Raw genomic sequence first — 21269 nt, forward strand, 5'->3', positions numbered from 1 at the left:
ATCCTTTGTGCACTGCCTAAGGGAGAAGGGGCAACAGATGGATGAAGCACAAAATATTCTAGGAATCATAGTAGAGTAGCAGTGGAGTTTGTTACTGCTGAGCAAAGAACTGACTTCCATTTTTTCCCACCAAAATAATTATGCCTCTGCTAGCCTGATAAGTAGGTATGTCCTGCAAGTAGGCTGTGACAGAGTCCTAACTGAATATGGAGTGAAGTATTGCTATACCAAACAGAGATTGTCTAATCTAGGGACTGGTATCTTATAAATATTCATGTAGAGCTCCAATACCAAATTTACAGATCTCTTGAAATGAAACATGTCTAAGACATGCTACTGAGGCTGCCATTAGTGTAGCAGAGTATGACCAAATATCCATAGGCTCTGGAATAACTTCACTCTGTGAACTAACCCTTTTAAAAGTATGGCAGTTATTAGCACAATGAAAGTAGGAGACTACTTAAATTACTTGTTTCTGATAAGATAGTCAGCCAAAGAGCTTTTAGTATCCATAGGTTAGAGCCTTGACTCGCCTATTAAAAATGTGACCTATAGGAGAAAAACACTGGCCTATTAATTTTTTGATTCAAGTGTAAGTTAGATACTACCTCAGGCATAACTAAATTGAAATTAAAAGGTATTGGATCCTTTATCCATAGATACATAGAACTCTATTAATTGGTGCTACCGATAGAACTGTTTACCCACTTCCTAAATATACCCCATTTGAGACCACAGCACCTTCTTACTGACAATTTTCTAGACTTAATCGATACCTCTTGCACTTAAATAGGCAATATTTCTCAAGGTTTGTGGTGCCTTAGCTGTACTATTAACAATTTCTGACCTAACATCAAAACACAGCATTAAAACTTGCTGAAAAAGGAGTAGAATTTGTATAGATTACAGGAATTAAGCCTTCCATCTGCCTTTGCTAACACTAGGTACATTTACATGTTCATTAATGCACCATAATTATAGCGCATTGTTTAATACGTGTAATGACAGGCACTAAATGCACTGCAAATCAGCACTACAGTGCAGTTGCACTTTTTTAGTGTCAGTAATGTGCATCTGAGATCTTCTGCAGTATGTGGTCACAGGAGGTAGTCCCCCAAGAAGTCAAGGATGCTTTCATCATCCATCTGTGCAAGAGGAAGGGAAATTGCAACTCTGTGACAACCACAGGGGCATCTCCCTCCTCTCAACTGCTGGAAAGATACTCACAAGAGTCCTCCTCAACCGGCTGACTAACCGTCTAAACGACCTACTTCCTGAGAGCTAATGTGGCTTCAGAAAAGGACATGGAACCACTGACATGGTGTTAGCAGCCCAGGAGCTTCAAAAAAGTGACAGGAATAGAACATCAACCTTTTCCTCACAATGTGCATTAAACTAAATCTACTGTGCATTAGTGCATTAGCACAGGTTTTGCCCGCTGCACTGATACTCAGTAGAATTAGTCTTCTGTACATTAAGCAACTCGTGTAGACATGCCCAGAAATGTCTAGAATGTCTCTGACCTCTGAATTTCTCTTGACCTCTTGACTTTCTCTTAACATGTTTTGTTCTATGATCTAAATATTTTCTTTTGAGAGAGATTCAATTCCCAAACAGGGATGGAAAGTTGGATAAAGGAAGGGATTTGAACCGAATGGCATAACTACCTTTCATTATCCAGAATATCCATTTCTATGTAATGGAACTACACTAGCTGACAAAACAAGAAATTCAGTCTCCAAAGGATGAGTATAGGAGGGTTGAAGATTAGTCTGAAGGTTCCAAACTTGAAAGGTGACATTTATTTCCAAAGACAAGGCTGAATATGATTTCCTTTTCATTAGGGATTTAAAACACATTCTCCTGTGTTGCACCTGGAAAGAAGAGGTGGTAGTTTTTTTTAACTGATGCTTTTTAGAATAAACGATAAGGAAAAGGAAAGAAAGTATGGTATCTTAAAATCGGTTTCAAGGTTGCCTTTACCAGTTTCTTATCCTATATACTGATTAAATAAAGAAGAATCTCAAAATTCCTTTGAAGTTTGCAATGGTAACATTGGAAGGGATTTTTAAATTTTTTTTTAATTTTTTAATACAAAGAAGCCAAGATGTCTAAAAACAAGGTTACAGTTTCTTCCACTGAAATTAAAGGAAGATTTGTGTCATTTGTATTTGGTCCACAAGTTTGGACAGAAAAAAATTCAGAAGTAGTAGATGCTGAAACAATTGCTATCTTTTTGTCCAGGGAAGATTGCTGATCAAGTTGTGGCTCCACTTCCTGGTATTCATCCTGCATTGCAAACTCTTCCTCCTGCGATAAAATATCAAGAGATAAGGTGGCAGAATGCCCCCTATTAACAAGTTAAAAATTCTGAGATCCAAACAAAAAACTCCCCACCCCCACTTCTTCCCATGTGGAATGGGGTTTCTATCAAAAGGAAAAATGTAGATTATTCTTATGCCATCAAAGAGGTACACCATCTTACACCATCCAGTCAAAGATACATCAGTCAGGCCAATAACCAAAGTTGTGGTCAGTAACCGAAGTTGTATTCTTTGCCCAACATAGCCGGGAGGATGTGCAAGTAGGAACCACATTTCAGGCTGTGCTCTTTCTTGTGAGAATAGAAACTAGGAAACATGCTGGTTTGTCCACAGACTGCAGAGCCTCCTGAATTACTGGTGAAACTAAAACTCCTAGCACATGTATTATTGAGAAAGCAAAATAACTGGCAGTACTTGAAGAATTTGTGGGGAAGAAAAAGGAAACATCAGTGGATATTTGCAATGACTCATCTAACTACGTCCTTTCCTCTGGGGTGAGGTTACAAAAAAGAAAACTACCACCAGTGCCTTCCTTTTAACTCACCTCTGCTTCTGGGAGACAAAACAATCCCCTCCCTTGCCTTTCTGATCCATATAGTCAATTTAATTTACCACCATAAAGGTCTGTGCAACACAGATGCATGACACAGAACCTACAGTAAGATCTGGAACATGCCTTGGATCCTGAGCACCAGAATATGGCTCTCAGAGGATTTCAACTGTATAATATTTTAATTCTTTTTGTGTAGCATTGGCCGACTCAGAAGATTCTCCTATGTGTGATTTGGCCCAGCCAGTAAGAACCTTTTCTGTTCCACATAACATTTCTTAGTACAGAGATGGATCCAAATGTTTCTTCAGAGATTTGGATTTGTTTCAGTGACTAGCACAAGCAGCACTTTTGATGGCTTTCAGGGCATAGGACCTGTCTACACTATATTCTTTGATCATTACCTGGGGAAAGAGGTGGATCCCTTCTGCACTGATAAGCTTCTTAGTCTTTAAGATATCAGAAGTCAACATTGGCCTTACGATGTATCAAATCTGGGAAGTTTTGCAACCAGAATGTGTCAGTTTATAGACTGTTCTAATGCACTTCGAAACCCTCAGGGCAAAAGTGCTACAAACTCAATATTTAACTGGAGAGTGAGCCTTCCTGAGGAATGCCAGACCTCACTATGACCAGACCTCCAGCAAGAGTGTTGGAGTGCTGAGGTATCTTTTAACCAGGACTCTTGCAGGTATGAACATTTTTTCCATCAGTTTACCAGTGACTGGATCCTTAAATTAGTTCATTTGATAAAAACAAATATCTTTTCAAATGAAGCAACAACAAAAAAACCCAAAAGACTTCCACACTATGACTAAAATAAAAATTAAACTACAGCACTGTTTTCTCTTGGACAAAAGAGTTCATGTATAATGTTCACATCCATCTGTGGGGAGCCGAGTGAGATCGCCAGGGTGCTATGCACCCTTTTTATAGCCTTGCCATCAGCACAGTCAGGATTGAAGATGGGAAGAACAGGGGCCTGTGAAAACTCCAGTGATCACAGGTAACAAAGCTGCATCAGATGCAGGTCAGGATACTCTGAAATATGCAGAGGGCATAGTCCTGAAGAAGCAGCCAGTATTCTTTCATGGTTACTTCCCCTGCTTAGAAATCAGTCCCACCACTGCCCCCAGACCCTCCAAAAACAAATACTAGGTATGCATGACAGGGGAAACTATAATGACTGAATTGAGTATATTCAGAAAAAACTCAGATATTGGCAAAATCAGAGGCAAACTTTCAGAGACATACAAACAATGAAATGACATTAATGCTTAAACACTATAATGGGGGGGGGACGTATTTAAGGCTAGGTACAGACATTCAAAAAGCCCAAGGCAGAATCAGTTTAAGTTATGTGGTTTTCTCTAAGTGGTGTAATTTAGATCGGCAGCAAAAAAAACACACATTCACTCTTTGGTGGAGGGCAAATCTTAAGATTGGGTTCCACCATTTTTAAACCAGTCTATGTGCTCTGAACTTCTGTTCTGTTATAGGTATAGACTGGTTTTGTGTGCTGAACTTCTGTTCTGTTATGGTTATAGACCAGTTATTGATCACTTATACCAGTAAAAGTGTAATGTCTGTACCTGACCTAAGAGACGGCACTTTATATTGTGTTATTCTTTCTGTGTATCTAACCTATTTGTAGTCTGTTGCAGACATTTGATGGAAACTTTTAGTGATTAGGCACTACAACTAGGAACCTACCCAATTTGTGGGGGCTGCTCCCCAATTTCGTGGTCTGAGCATGGCACTGGTTGCCATTTTTGTCATGGAATGCAGCAGGACCCTCCCACACTTCTGATTGGCTGAGGGGACCAGTTTTATAGGTCCTTAACTATAGCAGGTACACAGAATGAGTGTAGTTAGCCAAAACACCACAAAAAATTTATTAATTAAGCAACTGTATACACTGAAGTCAGAATTAAATGGGAACTTCAAGTCTTCTGTCTCTTTCCTATATGTATCACATTTTGGATTTTTCTAATCTGAGCACCAGTTTGCACAACTCTGATTGCACTGAGTCATTACCACCCACCATTTGGCTGGACTGACTTTCAAAATTTAAGATTTGATTAACTACCCTCTCCCCTGCCTATTAGGGGGTTTTATTCTTTTGAATCAAATAAAATAATAATGTGGTTCTAGCTGAGTTACTACCAAGCAGGTGTGTCTACATGAGGTGGACTGCATAGTAACCAGAGTTACTGCACAGTCTGCACGGTTATTTTCAGTTGCTACTACAAAATAGTGTCAGTGTCACGGTTCATGCCTGGTGATGCTACTTCATTGTAGCAACGAACTACAGTGCAGTACCTCATTGCTACAGTGACACAGCATCTCATGTAGATGCACCCACTTTGGTCTAACTGAAGCAAAGCACAATGATCGAATTGGACTAAAAAAGGCTTCCATGCCTTGGATGACACTTTGCTTTACAGGTAACAACTGTGTTCTCTGTGCTTAACTGAGCTTGATAATGGTACATAGTACTCTGCTTGTCAGATTACAATACAATACAGAACCAAATTTTAGGTTTGATTCCTGATCATTTTATAGTCAAAGGTAGACAGGAATATTTTAAAAGATTTGAATATGCATGGAATGTATATTAAATCATTACAATGGCTTCTATAAAAAAGACATAATTCTATACATGTCATCATATGCATTTTCCCAATGATTTCCAAGTGTATTCTCTCCTCCTACTTTCCATATCCAATATTTACATGTTCTAACAAATTGAAAATAATGGCATATAGACTTTACAGAGATGTCTTATGTCTCAGTAAGAATGTTCATACTTGTACAATAATACCCTTCACTTATTACAATTATCATGTTAATGTATCAGACACTTCCCAAGCAAACTTTCTGGTTAAAAGTTTGCTGAGAAATAAGATATTATGTCTAAATCAAATTATGCAGATCCTGCAACCAGATTACACAGCACACATTTTTCCTCTCTAATAAAATCTGAACCTTTCAATAAAACAGAATTTTATGTTACTGGAACGCAGCAGAGGATGACAAAGCTCTCTGACCTATAACTGACAGGGTGTTAGGATATTATGACCACATTTTGTCCTTTAAAATTTCAAAAGACAGCTAAATCCAAACTCTAAGGACACCAAGGTCAAGAGCAGAGCTGGAACAAAGGGCAGACTTGCTTACACTAGCAAGATCTTTCCTTGTTGGTCCTCTCAGTCTTGAGACCTCCTGAAGCTGAAACTAAAAAGAGCCAGTAGGCTTTGTTATGTGCACTTAGCTTTTCAGTAATAGGGAAATACCATCTGAATAGCTGTCAACCATGCCCCTTTCACAGCTGTCAAAATAGAACATGAAGTAACAGTTACACTTCTATCTTCTCCCCTTTTAACCACCTGCCCATGTGAACTACAAAGGACAACAGGCCCAGCTTAGTGACAGAAACTGAATGTTCACTATTGACAATGAATACATAAACATTTAGTGAGGCATATTTTGATGGCAAGAGACATACAGCTTTACTAAGTCACCCTTGTAATCTAAACTCTATGCTGTTCTGAGTAAGAAATTATTTATTTCTCTAATAGTAGCCCTCAGGAAAAAATAAAAAACAGAAAGTGAGTAACAAAGTCCTTTTCTCTCCCACTCACATGGCCCCAACCTAAAATCAATGTTCATAGGAAATGTTTCATATTAAAAGCTAAAAAAATGTCTACTGCACAGCAAGAAATGAACATCTGTTTAGGTCTTAGAAACACTCCAATATTTCTAAAGTTACAGTTAATCCATCTGAGAACAAACAAACAGCTTTAACTACCCTGGGACAGAGACAATTCTGGCATACTCCCCTGAGTTGTCATATTATGATACTTCTGCCTTCTAGGGAATAAAGCAGAACATTCATGTAACTACATAAAAAGGTTAATTACTTACAGCAGGATGTCCAGCACAGTACGTGTAGCTGGCATGGGACTGATAGTGCAAGCTTGCTCTTGGAAAGGTGTATGTGTTCCAAGCAGGTTGGCTGCTGTTCCACTGTGAGCTAAACCCAGGACTCATGGTCACTCTTGATTTACTGTTTTGATACGTTCTTACTGTGGAGCTGGACTATCAAAAAAGAAAGAAAAGCAACGTAAAAAGAGCTTTTAGATTCAGCTATATTTAATGAACATACATATGCATATTGCGATACTGCTATACGTGAACAAGGAGAAATATTTCAAGAAAAGAGGTAAAAGAAGCATAAAACTGTTCCCATTTTGGTTGGAGCGGGGGTGGGAGAAGCATGTTGTTGCACTGTCCTGAAGTAAGCATAGAGCAACAAATGCCTTTGAGGACTTGTATCCTGTATTGCATGTTCAAAGAATAATTCAAATGTGGAAGGTTCAGTAGCATAACTATGGCAGGGAGAGTGGGGCATCCATCCTGGGTACCGACTATGAGGGAATGGTGGGATCCTAACTGCTGAGAGACTTTGCCAAGGCAGTGGCAGCCCTGAGCTACCCCTACCTGGCCAGAGGAGCTGGCTAGGGCAGCATCACGTGAAGCATTTGTCTGAGGGGAGGGGGAAGTTGGAGCAAATGGGATGGTGCTCCCCCAAACACCACTCCAGGGAGCCCTAAATCACATATGTAAGTATGAGGGGGGTAGGAGGGAGTGAACGGGCATCAGCTTGCAGGGAGCCTGGCCATGGCACTGCTGATGTAGCTACTGATGTTCCCTAGGAAGGAAAGCCTTCACTTCCCCTCACCCATTTTCTATCCATCTTTCTCCCAACTCACCCATCTGGTGGTAGGCATACCCTGTGCTGTCCTTTCCCCTCCCATCTGCAGGGCATTCTATGAGCTTGTTACACTTCTGGGAAGATTTTTAAAGAGCCATTTAAAATGTATGCACACAATTACATTGTGAAATTATTCTTGAAACATATCTTCTTTCACTCGCATACACTCACTTCTTTCAAAGATGTATTACAGATAAGCAATCATCAATATGAAGCATCTCCAACATCAAAAATACAGTTAGGCAAAGAGCTTTAATAGTTGTAATTTTATTGACTAAAGTAGTGTCTTGGGAACAACGAGGACCCATTGTACTAAACTTTGTAGAAACCAAGAGGCAAGCTATGTTCTAGAAAGTTTACAACATAAACAGACAAGACAGATGAAGGAAAAAAGGAAATGGGTATAACACGCAAGCAGAAGGAGTAGAGTGTTAGTTTGCAAATGTCATGTTTGTCCCACTGTTTTTGTTTTATTTACAATATTTAGATTGTAGTTGCCTTCATAAGGGACTGACTAAATAGAAAGAAAAGCATGACTGATGAGGATAGCAGAGATATAAAAATACTAATTTTAATCTTCTTTTCAATTTTAATACTATATTTAGATGGCTAAATTATGTTCCTTATTGCCACCAACCATGCATATTGGATTTATTTATGTTAGGCACACAAAAATGCCTTAGCCATTAAACATCATATAAACTTTAAGTTCAGAAAAAAGCCACATGACTTCCTGTGTGTGTTTATTTCCTGTACTGCCAATTAGGAAGCCTGAAAAGTGCAGTTTCCGTCCAAAAGTTCTTGGTATCTGGACAGATTTTCTTCCCACCCCCATCTCAAAGTGAAAGATTCCTGTGGAGAGATTTCTAAAGATTTAACTTACAACTAGCTGAACACAAAGTGTATGAATGAACACTAAAACCCACACTAAACTCTCATTAGTCACTGTGTGTGACAAGTGGTTACTTTGTTCTTACAAAAAGCTTTGAAAAAAAAGGAGACTGCCCATGTAGTTAAAGTGGCTTCTTTCGAATAAATCTTTTTATATGAATTGAAATAATGACAAATCAAAGGAAAGAGGCTATGGCTGTGCCTAGAAAGACAAGTTCTTTTTTTACCCCTTTCTCTAAGGAACAGAAATTGTTTTTTTCTTTTCTTTGACATATTATGTATCTTTCATATCATTCCTCAAAGACAATCCTCTCTGAGCCCTGACAGATTTGCAGTCAGGAAGACAAGGGTTGGGTTTTGCTTTGACCAGATGAAGTAGACTGTTAGCTATAATGTGCCTTCTTTGTTATTCCCTCTCTACCACTTGTAAATATTAGGTATTCAAGCAAGGCAGCTGATTGCATCCTTTTATAAATGAGCAGAAAGGTTGTTCATTGCTGTATAGAATGTTCTAATTAAAGTTGTACCATTGTGTAGTAACAACATGTTTGCTACTGATAGGCTGGACTTTATAGTTCAAATCAAATGGAAAGTACTTGAAGTTGATAGAGACATGAAGACACTGATGTTTGAAGATAATTATTGATTTATTATTTGTACCAAAGCCTGAGTAAGGATCAAGTGTGTGTTTTGAGCACTATAACACATACTTGCCAACTCCAAGTGTTTAAAAATTAGAGAATGACCTCTCTCAAAAATTATGAGATTTTTAAAAGAATCAAAGAGATGGGGGGTTTTTACCTCCTACTCTGAACCATGAGGTTTGACTGAATCGTGTTTCCCAGCTTTTCCTCAGCTTTATTTTTTTTAAATGAAGACTAAGATTCTTTCCTCAGAATTGCATGAAATAATATGCTGTATAATTCTGCATGCTGGCAACATGGCAGATTGTTAGAAAGTTCCTATCCCTAAGAGCTTACAAAAGTTAAAATAATTCTGGAGAAAGAGTTGCAGAATTCAGTTGAGATTTCCAGTTCTCATGCTTTGTCCCCAATCATGACTCCCAAAACCATTTGTCAATGATAATAGTAAAGAATCCCAATTTCTTTTCCTTACACTGTCATTCAGAACAGCATTCCTTGAATTTCCCTCTGCTTTAGGTCTTCTATGTATAATCTCCTCATATCCCTTCTTGCATGGCATCTTGCTACTGTTTTAAAGCAATACTAAAATCAAACAACACTGGTCTCACTGGAGCCCAAAAGAATTACTGCAGCCCTAGAGATGGAGGACACCCATCATCTTTTCACTTTTTCTCCCATTCAGCCAAAGCAGTTCATACCCTGAGATACACACTGTGATTGCTTTTAGGAACCAAGACATTCAGGTGTTACAGGAGTGAGAATAGTAAAATGCCTATATAAATAACCTTATGTATATAAAAATTCTAAGAAAAATTTCACCATTAATGATGGAGAACAATCTACAAAAACTGTTGTTATGAGCAGAAGAGTTCCCTCTTCTTCAGTCAGTTTTGCAGTGGAGTTAGTTTTTCACCTGGTAAAAGCCTCTCTCACTTTGCTGAATATTCTCAAGGGGGAAAAAAGAGACATAGGCAAAGAGATTTGCAGTTACCTAAATATCAGCCAAAGACCACATGCGCCATGACCACTCACATCAGGATGTGTCTTATGAGACTATTCCAGAGACCTGGTCACATGAGCTTAAGGTACAGGACTGGGAGCCAAACTACAGCTGACTGAAATGTCTTGTCCAAAGAACTTCTTTTCAAAAAATATTTTTTTCTCCAACTCCCTCAAAAGAAACATCTCTGTGGGAAATGTTTATTTGATAACATTTTCAGGATGTTGGGGGAATTAGAAAACATTACTGTTTTCAGCAACCAGAAACTTGGAAAACATGATTTTGGGGAACAGAAAAAATCCTAGAGACTTTTTGCACAATATTTTTGACATAAACATTTTTGTCAAATGTCCCTGGGTGCCAAAAAGCATTCCCTGCACATCTCTTCCTGAAATATATAGTATATACTCAGGTGTGCTATGAATTATCTGTGGAACTTTGAACAAGGCATCAAGGGTCAGACTTTGAAAAACTATTCAAGTGCCCATTTCCCATTAAAATCAATGAAAGTTTAGCACCTAAATACCTTTAAAATCTGGTTCCTTGTCTCTCTCTGCCTTGCTTTCCTCATCTGTTAAGTATGACTAATAATATTTCATGGTAGTTTTGGAGGGCTAAATTTACTCATATTTGTAAAGTGCCTTAAGATCTTTGGATGGAAGGAACTACAGAAGTGCAAAATACTATTTCTATTCCCAGTGCCTAATTGCTGGCAAGCCTTAGTTCTTTTAATAGCTGATACTCAAAGGCTAACTGAAATTAAAAAAAATAGTACTTAGTATTTATATAGCACTTTTAATCTTCAAAGCATTGTACAAACATTAAATAGTGACAAAACGTTTGGCCAATCCAATGTCCCCAGCCTTTTTAAGCAGTTTACAGTAGATCCAAGAAAGAGCAGTTACTCATCATTTCCTTCCTATTTGCATACAAATAAAGCGTACAATTTAACTGGGACATTAAACAGCATACTATAGTTCTGACGTAGATTTAAATGTACTAATATTATATTCTTTGAACTGCCCACTGTCATTTATGGCATACAACCCTGTAGTCCAAACTGCACAATAAACTTAAAAAAGGAAATATGTAAAAAGTAAATCTGATTTGCCAAACCATTTTAAGTCTTACTCTTTATGGAGTCAGGATAGACTGTATTTATCTTATAACTTTTTGTTACCTGATTTCAAGGTATTTTAATGTTATGCTAGAATCACTTGTTAGAGACAAGCCCAAATTCTGCTCTAGATTATATCAATTTATTGATTCAGAAAGATTTTAGTGGCATTAAATGGGTGTAAACATCGAACCTTAGCCCTGACTATTTAAGCCATTAAAATTAATTTCTCAGAGTTATGTGTGGGCTGGGAAAATTACATCAGTTTGGGTCAGTCCAATATCTTGGGTTTCTATTACTAAGGCCAGGTACAGACATACTTTTACCAATCTAAGTGATCAGAAACTGATCTATATCCATAAGAGAACCAAAGTTTGATGCACATAGACTGATCTAAAAATGGTGGAACCTGGTCTAAGATAGACCTGGATTGAGGTGCACTCAAACTTAATAGATTTACGTTAGACCAGTGAACTGAACTTCAATACCAGTTCCCTTATCAATTCAAGTTAGGTCACTGTCCTCCAGCAGCCCAGCCTCCTTGCAAGCTCCCCACCACCCCTCCCTTACAGGGATGTGCATGGGTACTAGTACTTGGCCCACACTTGGCTACTCTGGCTGAGCACCCAGCAGGCTGCACCCCCAAGCTCTCCCAGAGCCAAGTCTGTGCAGCCTCTCTGCCCTGCCCCATCTCCTGCCTCTGGCCATATATCAGCTGCAGACAGGCAGCAGGGGAAATAGAAGCATCTGCATCCCCTGCATGAGCCCAGGACCTAGACTCCTGAGTCCCTGGGCTGTGCCCCCACAGCCTGTCACAAAGCACCCCATGATGTGTACACAGACCTGACACTTAAGTCCGGAAGAACCCCTATGTGCAGGTACAGCCCCATGGACACCAACTCTGGCACTCACACATCCAGACCCCACAACCCCATGCTCGGGCAAAGCCACATGGATCCAAACCTTGGCTCCCACATGCCAGAGCAGGCACCCTGCCACCGGGACGCCACCATGGAACACCCCCCCCAGCAGAAGCCAGTGTGGGCAGCTAGTCTCTGGTGGGTCAGGGTAGCAGAACTGAACACTGGGACTCAGTCTGCCTGGAGGCAAATCTATGACCTCCACAGCTCAGCCACTGCCAGCCATGGACACCCGTGGTGCTGCAAGGCTTTTTTGGCCTGAAGCTACAAGGTCCTGGAGAATTAAGGTGGGGGAATGTGGGGGGAGGGGCGCTGAGCATGTAAGCCAGGGCAAGCAGGTCGATGTTCCTGGAAACTAACTTCAGGAGCAGATGGGATGTGGCCACCCGCCTCTGTGGTGTAGGTAGAGTACAGTGGAAATTTTGAGGCCAGGGCACAGGGTAGTGCCAGAATCACAGGGTGTTTGCTGGAAGTCCCTTGAAGTTCAAGGTTGTGGGGGTGGGCACCCAGCTGCAGGGAGAAGAAGAGCCATGCACCAGGACCTGCACCTTCATACATCCTCTGTTCCTTCCATCCACCCCCTCACAGCCAGACCCTCGCCCACTCACGGACCATGGATGAACCCATCCCATCCTCCTTGACTACCCAACCCCAGTCACAGAACTGGGACTATGGAGGAGGTGGTGCAGGAAGGCCCCAGGATGACAAGACAATTAGGTGCCAAGGAGCAAGACAACCAGGTGCCCAGGAGCAGGGGCCAGAAGGCAAGATGTCAGCTGCTAGAGCTGCCCCAGAAGGAGTCCCTCCAGTTGGTGATGGTCCCTACATCATCACACAATGTGGGAACTGAGGTTTCATAGTTTCATAGTTTGTAGGGTTGGAAGGGGCCTGAGCAGATCATCTAGTCCGACCCCCTGCCATGGCAGGAAAGAATACTGGGGTCAAATGACCCCAGCAAGGTGTTCATCTAACCTCCTCTTAAACACCCCCAGGGTAGGAGCCTGCACCACTTCTCTTGGAAGCTGGTTCCAGACCCTAGCCGCCCTGACTGTGAAGTAGCGCCTCCTGATATCTAACCTAAATCTACCCTCTGCCAGCTTGTGACCGTTATTCCTGGTCACTCCTGGCAGTGCTCAGGGAAACAGTGACTTCCCCAATGCCTGCTGATCCCCCCTGACTAGTTTATAACAGGCCACAAGATCCCCCCTCAGCCTTCTCTTTTGGAGGCTAAACAGGTTCAGGTCCCGCAGCCTGTCCTCATAGGGCTTGCCCTGTTGTCCCCTGATCATACGAGTGGCCCTCCTCTGGACCCTCTCCATGCTGTCGACATCCCTCTTGAAGTGCGGCGCCCAGAATTGGACGCAGTACTCCAGCTGCAGCCTGACCAGTGCCGCATAGAGGGGGAGGATCACCTCCTTGGACCTGCTTGAGATGCATCTGTGGATGCATGCCAAGGTGCGGTTGGCCTTCCTGACTGCCTCTCCACACTGCCGGCCCATGTTCATCTTGGAGTCAATGATGACCCCCAGATCCCTTTCCACCTCCGTGCTGACAAGAGGGGAGTTCCCCAGCCTGTAGGTATGGTGCCGGTTGTTCCTTCCCAGGTGCATTACCTTGCACTTGTCTGTGTTGAAACCCATCCTATTCTCGTCCGCCCACCCTTGTAACCTGTCGAGGTCTGACTGTATCCTGTTGCTTCCTTCTAGTGTGCCGACGTCCCCCCACATCTTAGTGTCATCAGCAAATTTAAACAGGGTGCTTTTTACCCCCTCATCCAAATCACTGATGAAGGTGTTGAACAGTGCGGGCCCAAGGACCGAGCCCTGCGGAACCCCACTGCCCACGTCCTTCCAGGTTGAGAAGGACCCATCCACTACCACCCTCTGGGTGCGGCCCTCCAGCCAGTTGGCGACCCATTTGACTGTGTGGGTGTCTACACCACAGGCCCCCAGTTTTGTTAATGAGAACGGGGTGAGAGACAGTGTCAAAAGCCTTCTGGAAGTCCAGGAAGATTATATCCACTGCAACCCCTGCGTCTAACGATCTGGTGATCTGATCGTAAAAGGCCACCAGGTTGGTCTGACAGGACCTTCCACTGATGAACCCATGTTGGTTGCCCCTAAGCCTGCAGTCCCCTGCTGGCCCCTCCTGGATGTGTGCCAGCATAATTTTCTCGAACAGCTTGCCTAGGTTCGAGGTGAGACTAACCAGCCTATAGTTTCCCGGGTCCTCCTTCCTGCCTTTTTTGAAGATGGGGACCACGTTGGCCCTCTTCCAGTCCTCCGGTACTTCACCAGAGCACCACGAGTGCTCATAAAGTTGTGTCAGGGGACTTGCAATGACCTCGGCCAGTTCCTTTAGAACTCTAGGGTGGAGATCATCCGGGCCAGCTGACTTGAATACGTCCAACCCCTCCAGAAGCTCCCTAACTAAATCCTCTCTAACCCGTGGCCCATGTGTGCTTCCCCTGGGGCCCAAGGGGGGCCCAGCAGGGAGGTGGCTGTTCTGGTCCCTACTTAGGAAGACGGAGGCAAAGAAATCGTTAAACATATTAGCTTTGCCGTCTGGTGTGACGACCAAGTTACCCATGTTGTCCTGCAAGGGCCCCACATTACCTGGGACCTTCTTTTTACCCTCTATGTATTTAAAAAAAGACTTCTTATTGTCCTTAATCTGGGAAGCTAGTCCCAGTTCCATCTCTGCCTTGGCCTTCCTAACTGCCCTCCTACATCCCCAAGCAACTACAGAATAGTCCTCCCTGGTGATGACCCCTTCTTTCCACTGGGTATAAGCCTCCTTTTTACCAAGGAGACGTTCCCAGATGCTTTTGGTGAGTCATGGAGGCTTGTGTGCCCTCCTGCTCCCTTTGATCCTCATTGGGATTACCTTCCTTTGGGCTTGGAGGATCGTCTCCTTAAGGAGCGACCACTCTCCTTGGACACCTGGCTCCCCTCCACCCCGGGACCTCAGCGCTTCTCCAACTATCCTCCTTAGCTCGTTGAAGTCTGCCCTCCTAAAATCTAGGGCCGCTGCCTTACTGCATGCCTTTGCCACCTTGCACTGGATGGTGAATTCGAGCAGGCGATGATCACTGTCACCCAGGTGGTCGAGCACTCGCAGCCCCCTCACCAGGTCATCACCCGTGGCCAGCACTAGGTCCAACAAGGCGTACCCCCTGGTGGGGCTGTGCACCTCCTGGGTTAGATGGAGGTCCTGCACTCTGGCCAAGAACCTACGGAAGCGTTCAGACCTGGCTGACTGCTCTTCCCAGCAGATGTCCGGGAAATTCAGGTCCCCCATGACTACCACATCCTTAGACTTCACTACCTCTGTGAGCTGACCCAAGAATTCCTAGTCAAGCTCTTCACCCTGGTTGGGAGGTCTGTAGTAGACTCCCACCGTTAAGTCACTTTCCCCTCGACTGCCTTGTACTTTAACCCAAAGCACTTCAGAGTGCCCCTCCCCTGGCTCCTTGCTAATTAATGAGGATGTGTATTCCTCCTTAATATAGAGCGCCACTGGTGCACTGCAGCTGGACCTGAGCTCCCTTGATGTCTTCCTGGGTGTGGCTGAGAGCAGGCAGCATGGTACCCAGGAGCAAGGGGAAAGCTCCAATGCCATGGAAATTAGAACCCAGGACCTGGAGTCCAAGTCCATGCCTTCCACCTCAGGGACAGCCCCACCCATCCTGGTTCTTGATCCCATGGACTGCTCCTGAGCATGCAACCACCCCCTCCCTCCCCCTTCCCTGGACACTACTGCTATGGTTGTTTTGGACCCACTCCTCCAACACTTCCTTGATGTCTCCCTCTCCAGTGCACAGACCACTCCACAGCCTCCCCTACTACCAGGGCACAGCCACTGTGGAAGCATGACCTACAAGTCACAGCCAGGCCTCCCTATACTTCTGCTGATGAGTCATGCCCTGAGTGAGGATGCTGTGAAGCCTGGAAAGGTATGGTTCATTCCCACACCACAGGGACTCAAGCCCTGGGGGAAACACAAAGTCCCCAGGGGTGAAAGAAAGGGGGCACATGGGGACCTACAGCTATTGCCATGGTCACCACCCTTTCTCAAGCTGTTGTGGCCAAGGAGCCCAGCAAGGGGTTGGGGGTGGGGAGCAAGGATGGGGGGCATGGATGGAGGGTGAATTGCCCTGACTGTTCACAGTGTGGGGCCACAGGCCCCTAGGTGCTGCAGAGGTTTCTGTCTTCCAGCACTGGGATACCAGTCACCCCTACCATTCCCTCTCCCTGCTCCACCAGGTGCGTCAGAGGTTTTTGTATGTCAGCACCAAGCAGACCAGTGACCCTCTCCCCACCTGCCTTCCCATCCTGGAATGCAACTGAAGCACCAGACCCCTGCCCCTTTGCTTTGGGTGGCTAGCAGTCCATCTCCCATTTTATGTGAACATAAATCTGCTTCATTCACACCTCCCTGTCCTATCTCTCAGTTCCTTGCTCAGCTTCTGGGAGAAGTGGAGCCTCACTGCAGCTGGCCAGAGAAATGGTGCTGAAACCAGCTTCCCTTCCCATATGCACTCATGGAAAGGCACTAAATGAGTTTATTGAGTTCTACAGGCAAAGTGTAAAAACAGGTACAAATGTGGGTACTTGGCACCCTACCCCAGTTAGCATTGCCATTGGCCTGGGTAGCAGAGAGGACCCCAAGGTCAGATACATGAGATGATACACAGCTATCCATGAGAGCCACTAGAGTCCCAATACAACAAGAATAAGAAAAATTCTCCCTTGCGAAGCCATCACAGTCTATCCCAGTCCAGGAAAGGTACTCATGAAGATGGCAGGAATCCCACGTGGGAACTTTTATCTCAGCTGATCCAGTCCCAGTGCCAGGGTGACTCCTGAGTTGTGCACATAAAGAGGGTTGCAAATGGCATTCCAACACTTTCCCCCCTCCCCTCTGATCTGATTCAGCATCCCCTTCCAGAGTGCATGGCAGGACTCTTCTTAGGTGGCTGGGGTCAGGGTTCCTTTATCTGGGTCAGGTCATGGGGTCAGTGAGCCAATAGAGGTGGCAATCGCAAAATCATCCAGGGGTACCAGCACATCATAGTGGAGTCACAGGTAGTATGGAAGGTGGATTCTCACTTCGAGTGGCAACCCAGTCTTCACCAGTGTGCCAATAAAGCAAATAGCCCACATTCAGCTCTGAAGCACTTCTCTCCATGGAAACATTGGGAGTGAAGTACTGCTCCAGCACAGACACTGGGCTAAAACACCTCTCCTGTAAAGGAAGCATGGGGAAGAAGAGTGGTGTAAGGGCTTGGCTGTCCCAGCTGAGTATCACTAAGGCCGTACTGGGACTTAAGTACTGCTCCCACAGGGATACAGTACTGAAAAACCTCTCCTGTAAGGGAAAGATACAGGAAAGGAGGGGGCGGGGTTTAAGAGCTCTGCTGGTATGTCCCAGAGTGGTCAGTCCCTACGTGCTCTTGGAATAGCCTAAGTCCCCCTGGGACCCAAGTTCCCTGGACCCTCTGAGGGAGCAGAGCAGGCACCTACCACAGTGCCTGCAGAGGGACCCAGGCCCTCCATCACTGACAACCAGTTCCTGCCCTGCTGCAGAGCCTGCTGCTCACCTGCAGCACGGCTGGAGCCCCAGTCTTCCCTATCCTGGATGGAGAGCAGCAGTGCAGCTCCCAGCCCTAGTCAGAGAAAGGGTCCAAAAAGGGGACTCACTATAGGTCCCTCAGTGGCTCTACATGGGTGTCCTAGCAAGTGCAGGGAGAGTCCACGACCTCCTTTATACTTCATTTTTATCAGCAAAAGTTGCAAATTCACACAAGTTCTGAGTTCCTGTATCCCATCCCAAAGTAATCCCATAGTGTATGACTGCATAAACATGACCTGTGTGAGAGAGGACAATATGTGGTAGATGTGATGGCAGCCCCAAGGCCGGGGTGGCACAGCTTCAAGATGCATGGGGGAAGTCCAGAGGAAGTGAAGCAGCAAGGAGGAGATTCTACATGGGTGAGGACCTTGGTCACTTTCTCTGAGCTCTGGGCATGCACAGCTGACTTTTGGTACCAGGAGCTGCAGAACTGGCATTACAAGAGACTCCACATGTAGAGGAAGAACATGTTCAGGGAGGGGGAAACAGGGGGGTGGGGATGCCTACATCCGGGCTGCTGAGATGAAGGAATGGAAGCTCAAGATGACCACCCACTGTTTCAAGGAGGCAACCTAAGCATCTGTGGGGCTGGAAGAGTTGCAGCACAAGGAGAGAGAATTTTTGGACAGTGTCCTGGACCACTTTGTGCCAATCTATGACACCCCAAACTGTTTCCTTCCTAGCTTGGAGTGGTGGTAGCAACTGCCACCCAGCCACCCCCTCCCCCCATGGCATACTGTGCCCCACTCCAGAGACTCCTCCCTGGGGTGATAGGAATGGGGGTCTCATAAGAAGGACCCCTGGATGGCAGCTGGGGGAAAAGTCTTCAATGCACCCTGCCTGGGAGCTGCTGGAGTGCGAGGGGGACCTGGGACAGGAAGAATAACATGAGGCAGCCATGGTCCAGGGATGCAGAAAGGCACCAGGCAGGGTCCACTCCAGCAGGCAGTGGTAGACAAAGGGAGTTAGACTGGGCTGCCTGTGGCTGCCTGCCAGGGCCAAAGACAGTGCCTACCTCCCAGAGCTGACCAGCTCCCCCTGAGTCCTAGTAGTCTATATGTGCAGACTCCCCAAGCAGTTCTAAGCCAGTCCTGAAGGGGTGAAGGAGGGCTCAGAATGGGGTGGAGAGAGTGCAGCCCACCAGCCCACTGAGTCAGCCTGTTGCTAGAACAGCATCTGGCACCAGAGTCCACCAACTCTAGTCCGCCTGCCAGCTGGGAGCCCAGGGGTGAACTCTTCTGCTCCCCATGGCCTCCCTGGGCCTGTGTCTCACTGTCTTGGCAAAGATAGGCAGCCCTCAGGTTCCATCCTGCTGGGTGACATGAACCCCAGGCATGGCTGAGGGTCACGGGGCTAGGGTTCCCTAAGGGGAAGACTGGACCCCCAAGGCAGAGGCCAAGGGGCTGGGGGTCCTATGGGGGAGAGGAGTCAGGAATCCACACTCACAGGAAGTCAGTCATGATACACACATAGGCGACATGTGATGGGGGGGGCACATGCCCACCCTGACAGGGGCACCCCTGCTGCCCATGGCATCTGCAGGAACACACCAGCTCTACCCCTGTCACCAACATCTGTGGGAGCTTGCCAGCTCTGCCCCTGCCTCCTACAGCTTCTGTGGATGCCTGCCCCCCCAGACTCAGGAGGCACCCTGCTCATGGATATACCACCAGGCAGTGTGGGCCACTTGTATCCCATTCTGTCCATAGCCTGTAGATGGAAACTTCATTTTCCATTTTCTGCTAATTCAGACCCTTCCATATGGAGAGAAATCTGAAAGACTTTCAAAAGGATGTTTTTTCATTCACCTTACATATTTCTTTGTCTTTCCACCTTGTGACATAAGAAGAGGGCATGAAAGATGAGTTTTGGGGTTTTTTGCTGGATGTTTGTCTAATTTTAACCTGAGAAGTATCCAGTAATTAAAGCCTGTCTTGTACTAGTTTACTGAAAGATTACTTGGATATGTAAAGAACTATTGCTTCTTAGCTCTTTAATTAAAATGGATCAGGTGTTGCATGGTTAAACTTTTCCTTCATTCAAAATGTTATTTAGCCATTGAAGGAATGGATAGAAAAAAAATTACAGTCTAACTAAAAATCTCTTCTTGTCCTAATATCTTGACTTACACACTGATGTTGCTTTTGACTTCACTATCTCACTATCTTCCAAGCTAGATAGGGCCTGAATTTCTAAAGAAAGTCTAAACAAAGAAAAGAACTAAAGGAAAAATGTTTTAAGCTGCTTGATATTATACCAAGAGCAAAGGGCACAAACCCAATTTATCACCCTTACCAGTTACTACTCAAGGAAGTGCTATCACATTAGAGATCTACTGATTTATTGCAGGTTAATTTTAAGTCATCAGAACAACCTAAAAAGTACCTTAAGTAAGCCCCTCTAATGGGATGTAAGGAATTCTAAAGGAAGTTACCCCTTTCTGAAAATAAAAATACCAACTTTACTGAAAAACTGACTATTTAAGTATCTCCAGCACTTTTTTATTTTGCATCCAGTTTCCAATTATGAGTAATGTAGCTATGCATTAATCTAACAAATATAATATCCAAATACCCCCAGTAATACCCTGGCTAAATGGAAGCCAGACCCAAACATATTACAGCCCATTCAGAAAAAATCTCTGCACTTTACACCAAACTGATGCTCTGCAGCTATCACTCACATGTATGACACAATCACTCAGTTCTACCCACTTCTTTGAAACTGCAGCTCATTAATATATACTGACTTTGGATGTCCATCCAGTAGGAACCAGGGAGTGCAGACATCACAAACATAGCAGAGAATATCTTAAAAGAAAGGATTTCAGTTACATCACTTAGTTAACACTGACCTCACTGAACACCATCATTTGTCTTGAAAGAATCCTAGCATATTATTTTCACAAGAATTTTTTCTCTAATATAGTACAGTCATTGCTCTTAAAGTCTTAGATAAGTGCCTTAGATAAAACTAAATAAGACTAACTTAGGACTTGTAGAATTCCCTTTACAATGTACAAGGAAAATCTAGGAGGTACTACCAAATATTTCCAAAGCATTATATAAGTTAAATGGAAACATTTTATAGCATGAGCACTGCACATATAAATATGCTCTTTTACACGCATGGCCACAGGTCAGGAAACCACTTATACATATATTTCCATGCTACTGAATGAATCATGGTCCCAAGTGTTTTACTGAACAGAGATGGATGGACTTAAGTATATACATAGGTATTATATTGGGGCCAACAGAGGGCTCTTATTTCACTATTTTGTCAAACACATTACCTCTAATGCAACTGGAAAAAAAAAATCAAATCTTTCACTAATGTTTTAGACTTTTCTACCCCTTTTACAGTATCCCAAGGCACGGTATATACTCTGCATTAGAATCCTAATGTTCTT

General features: G+C 44.1%; 1 protein-coding gene across 8 annotated transcripts in view; it reads right to left on the reverse strand.

Moving 5' to 3' along the window:
• Positions 1–21269, reverse strand: part of RBMS3 (RNA binding motif single stranded interacting protein 3) — a 1078291-nt gene that overhangs the window by 756065 nt on the left and 300957 nt on the right. For 6 of the 8 annotated variants that reach the window (XM_090046479.1, XM_090046485.1, XM_090046477.1 and 3 more), the window contains exon 4: positions 6802–6975. In XM_090046479.1, coding sequence (XP_089902605.1) covers positions 6802–6975 — 174 coding nt within the window. The remainder of the gene's footprint in view (positions 1–6801; positions 6976–21269) is intronic. The other 2 variants (XM_090046483.1, XM_090046484.1) reach the window with 1 other exon arrangement.

This window comes from Crocodylus siamensis, chromosome 5 (genome assembly GCF_052110815.1).
Source record: "Crocodylus siamensis isolate JL-2025a chromosome 5, ASM5211081v1, whole genome shotgun sequence".
NCBI classification, from domain to species: Eukaryota; Metazoa; Chordata; order Crocodylia; family Crocodylidae; genus Crocodylus; species Crocodylus siamensis.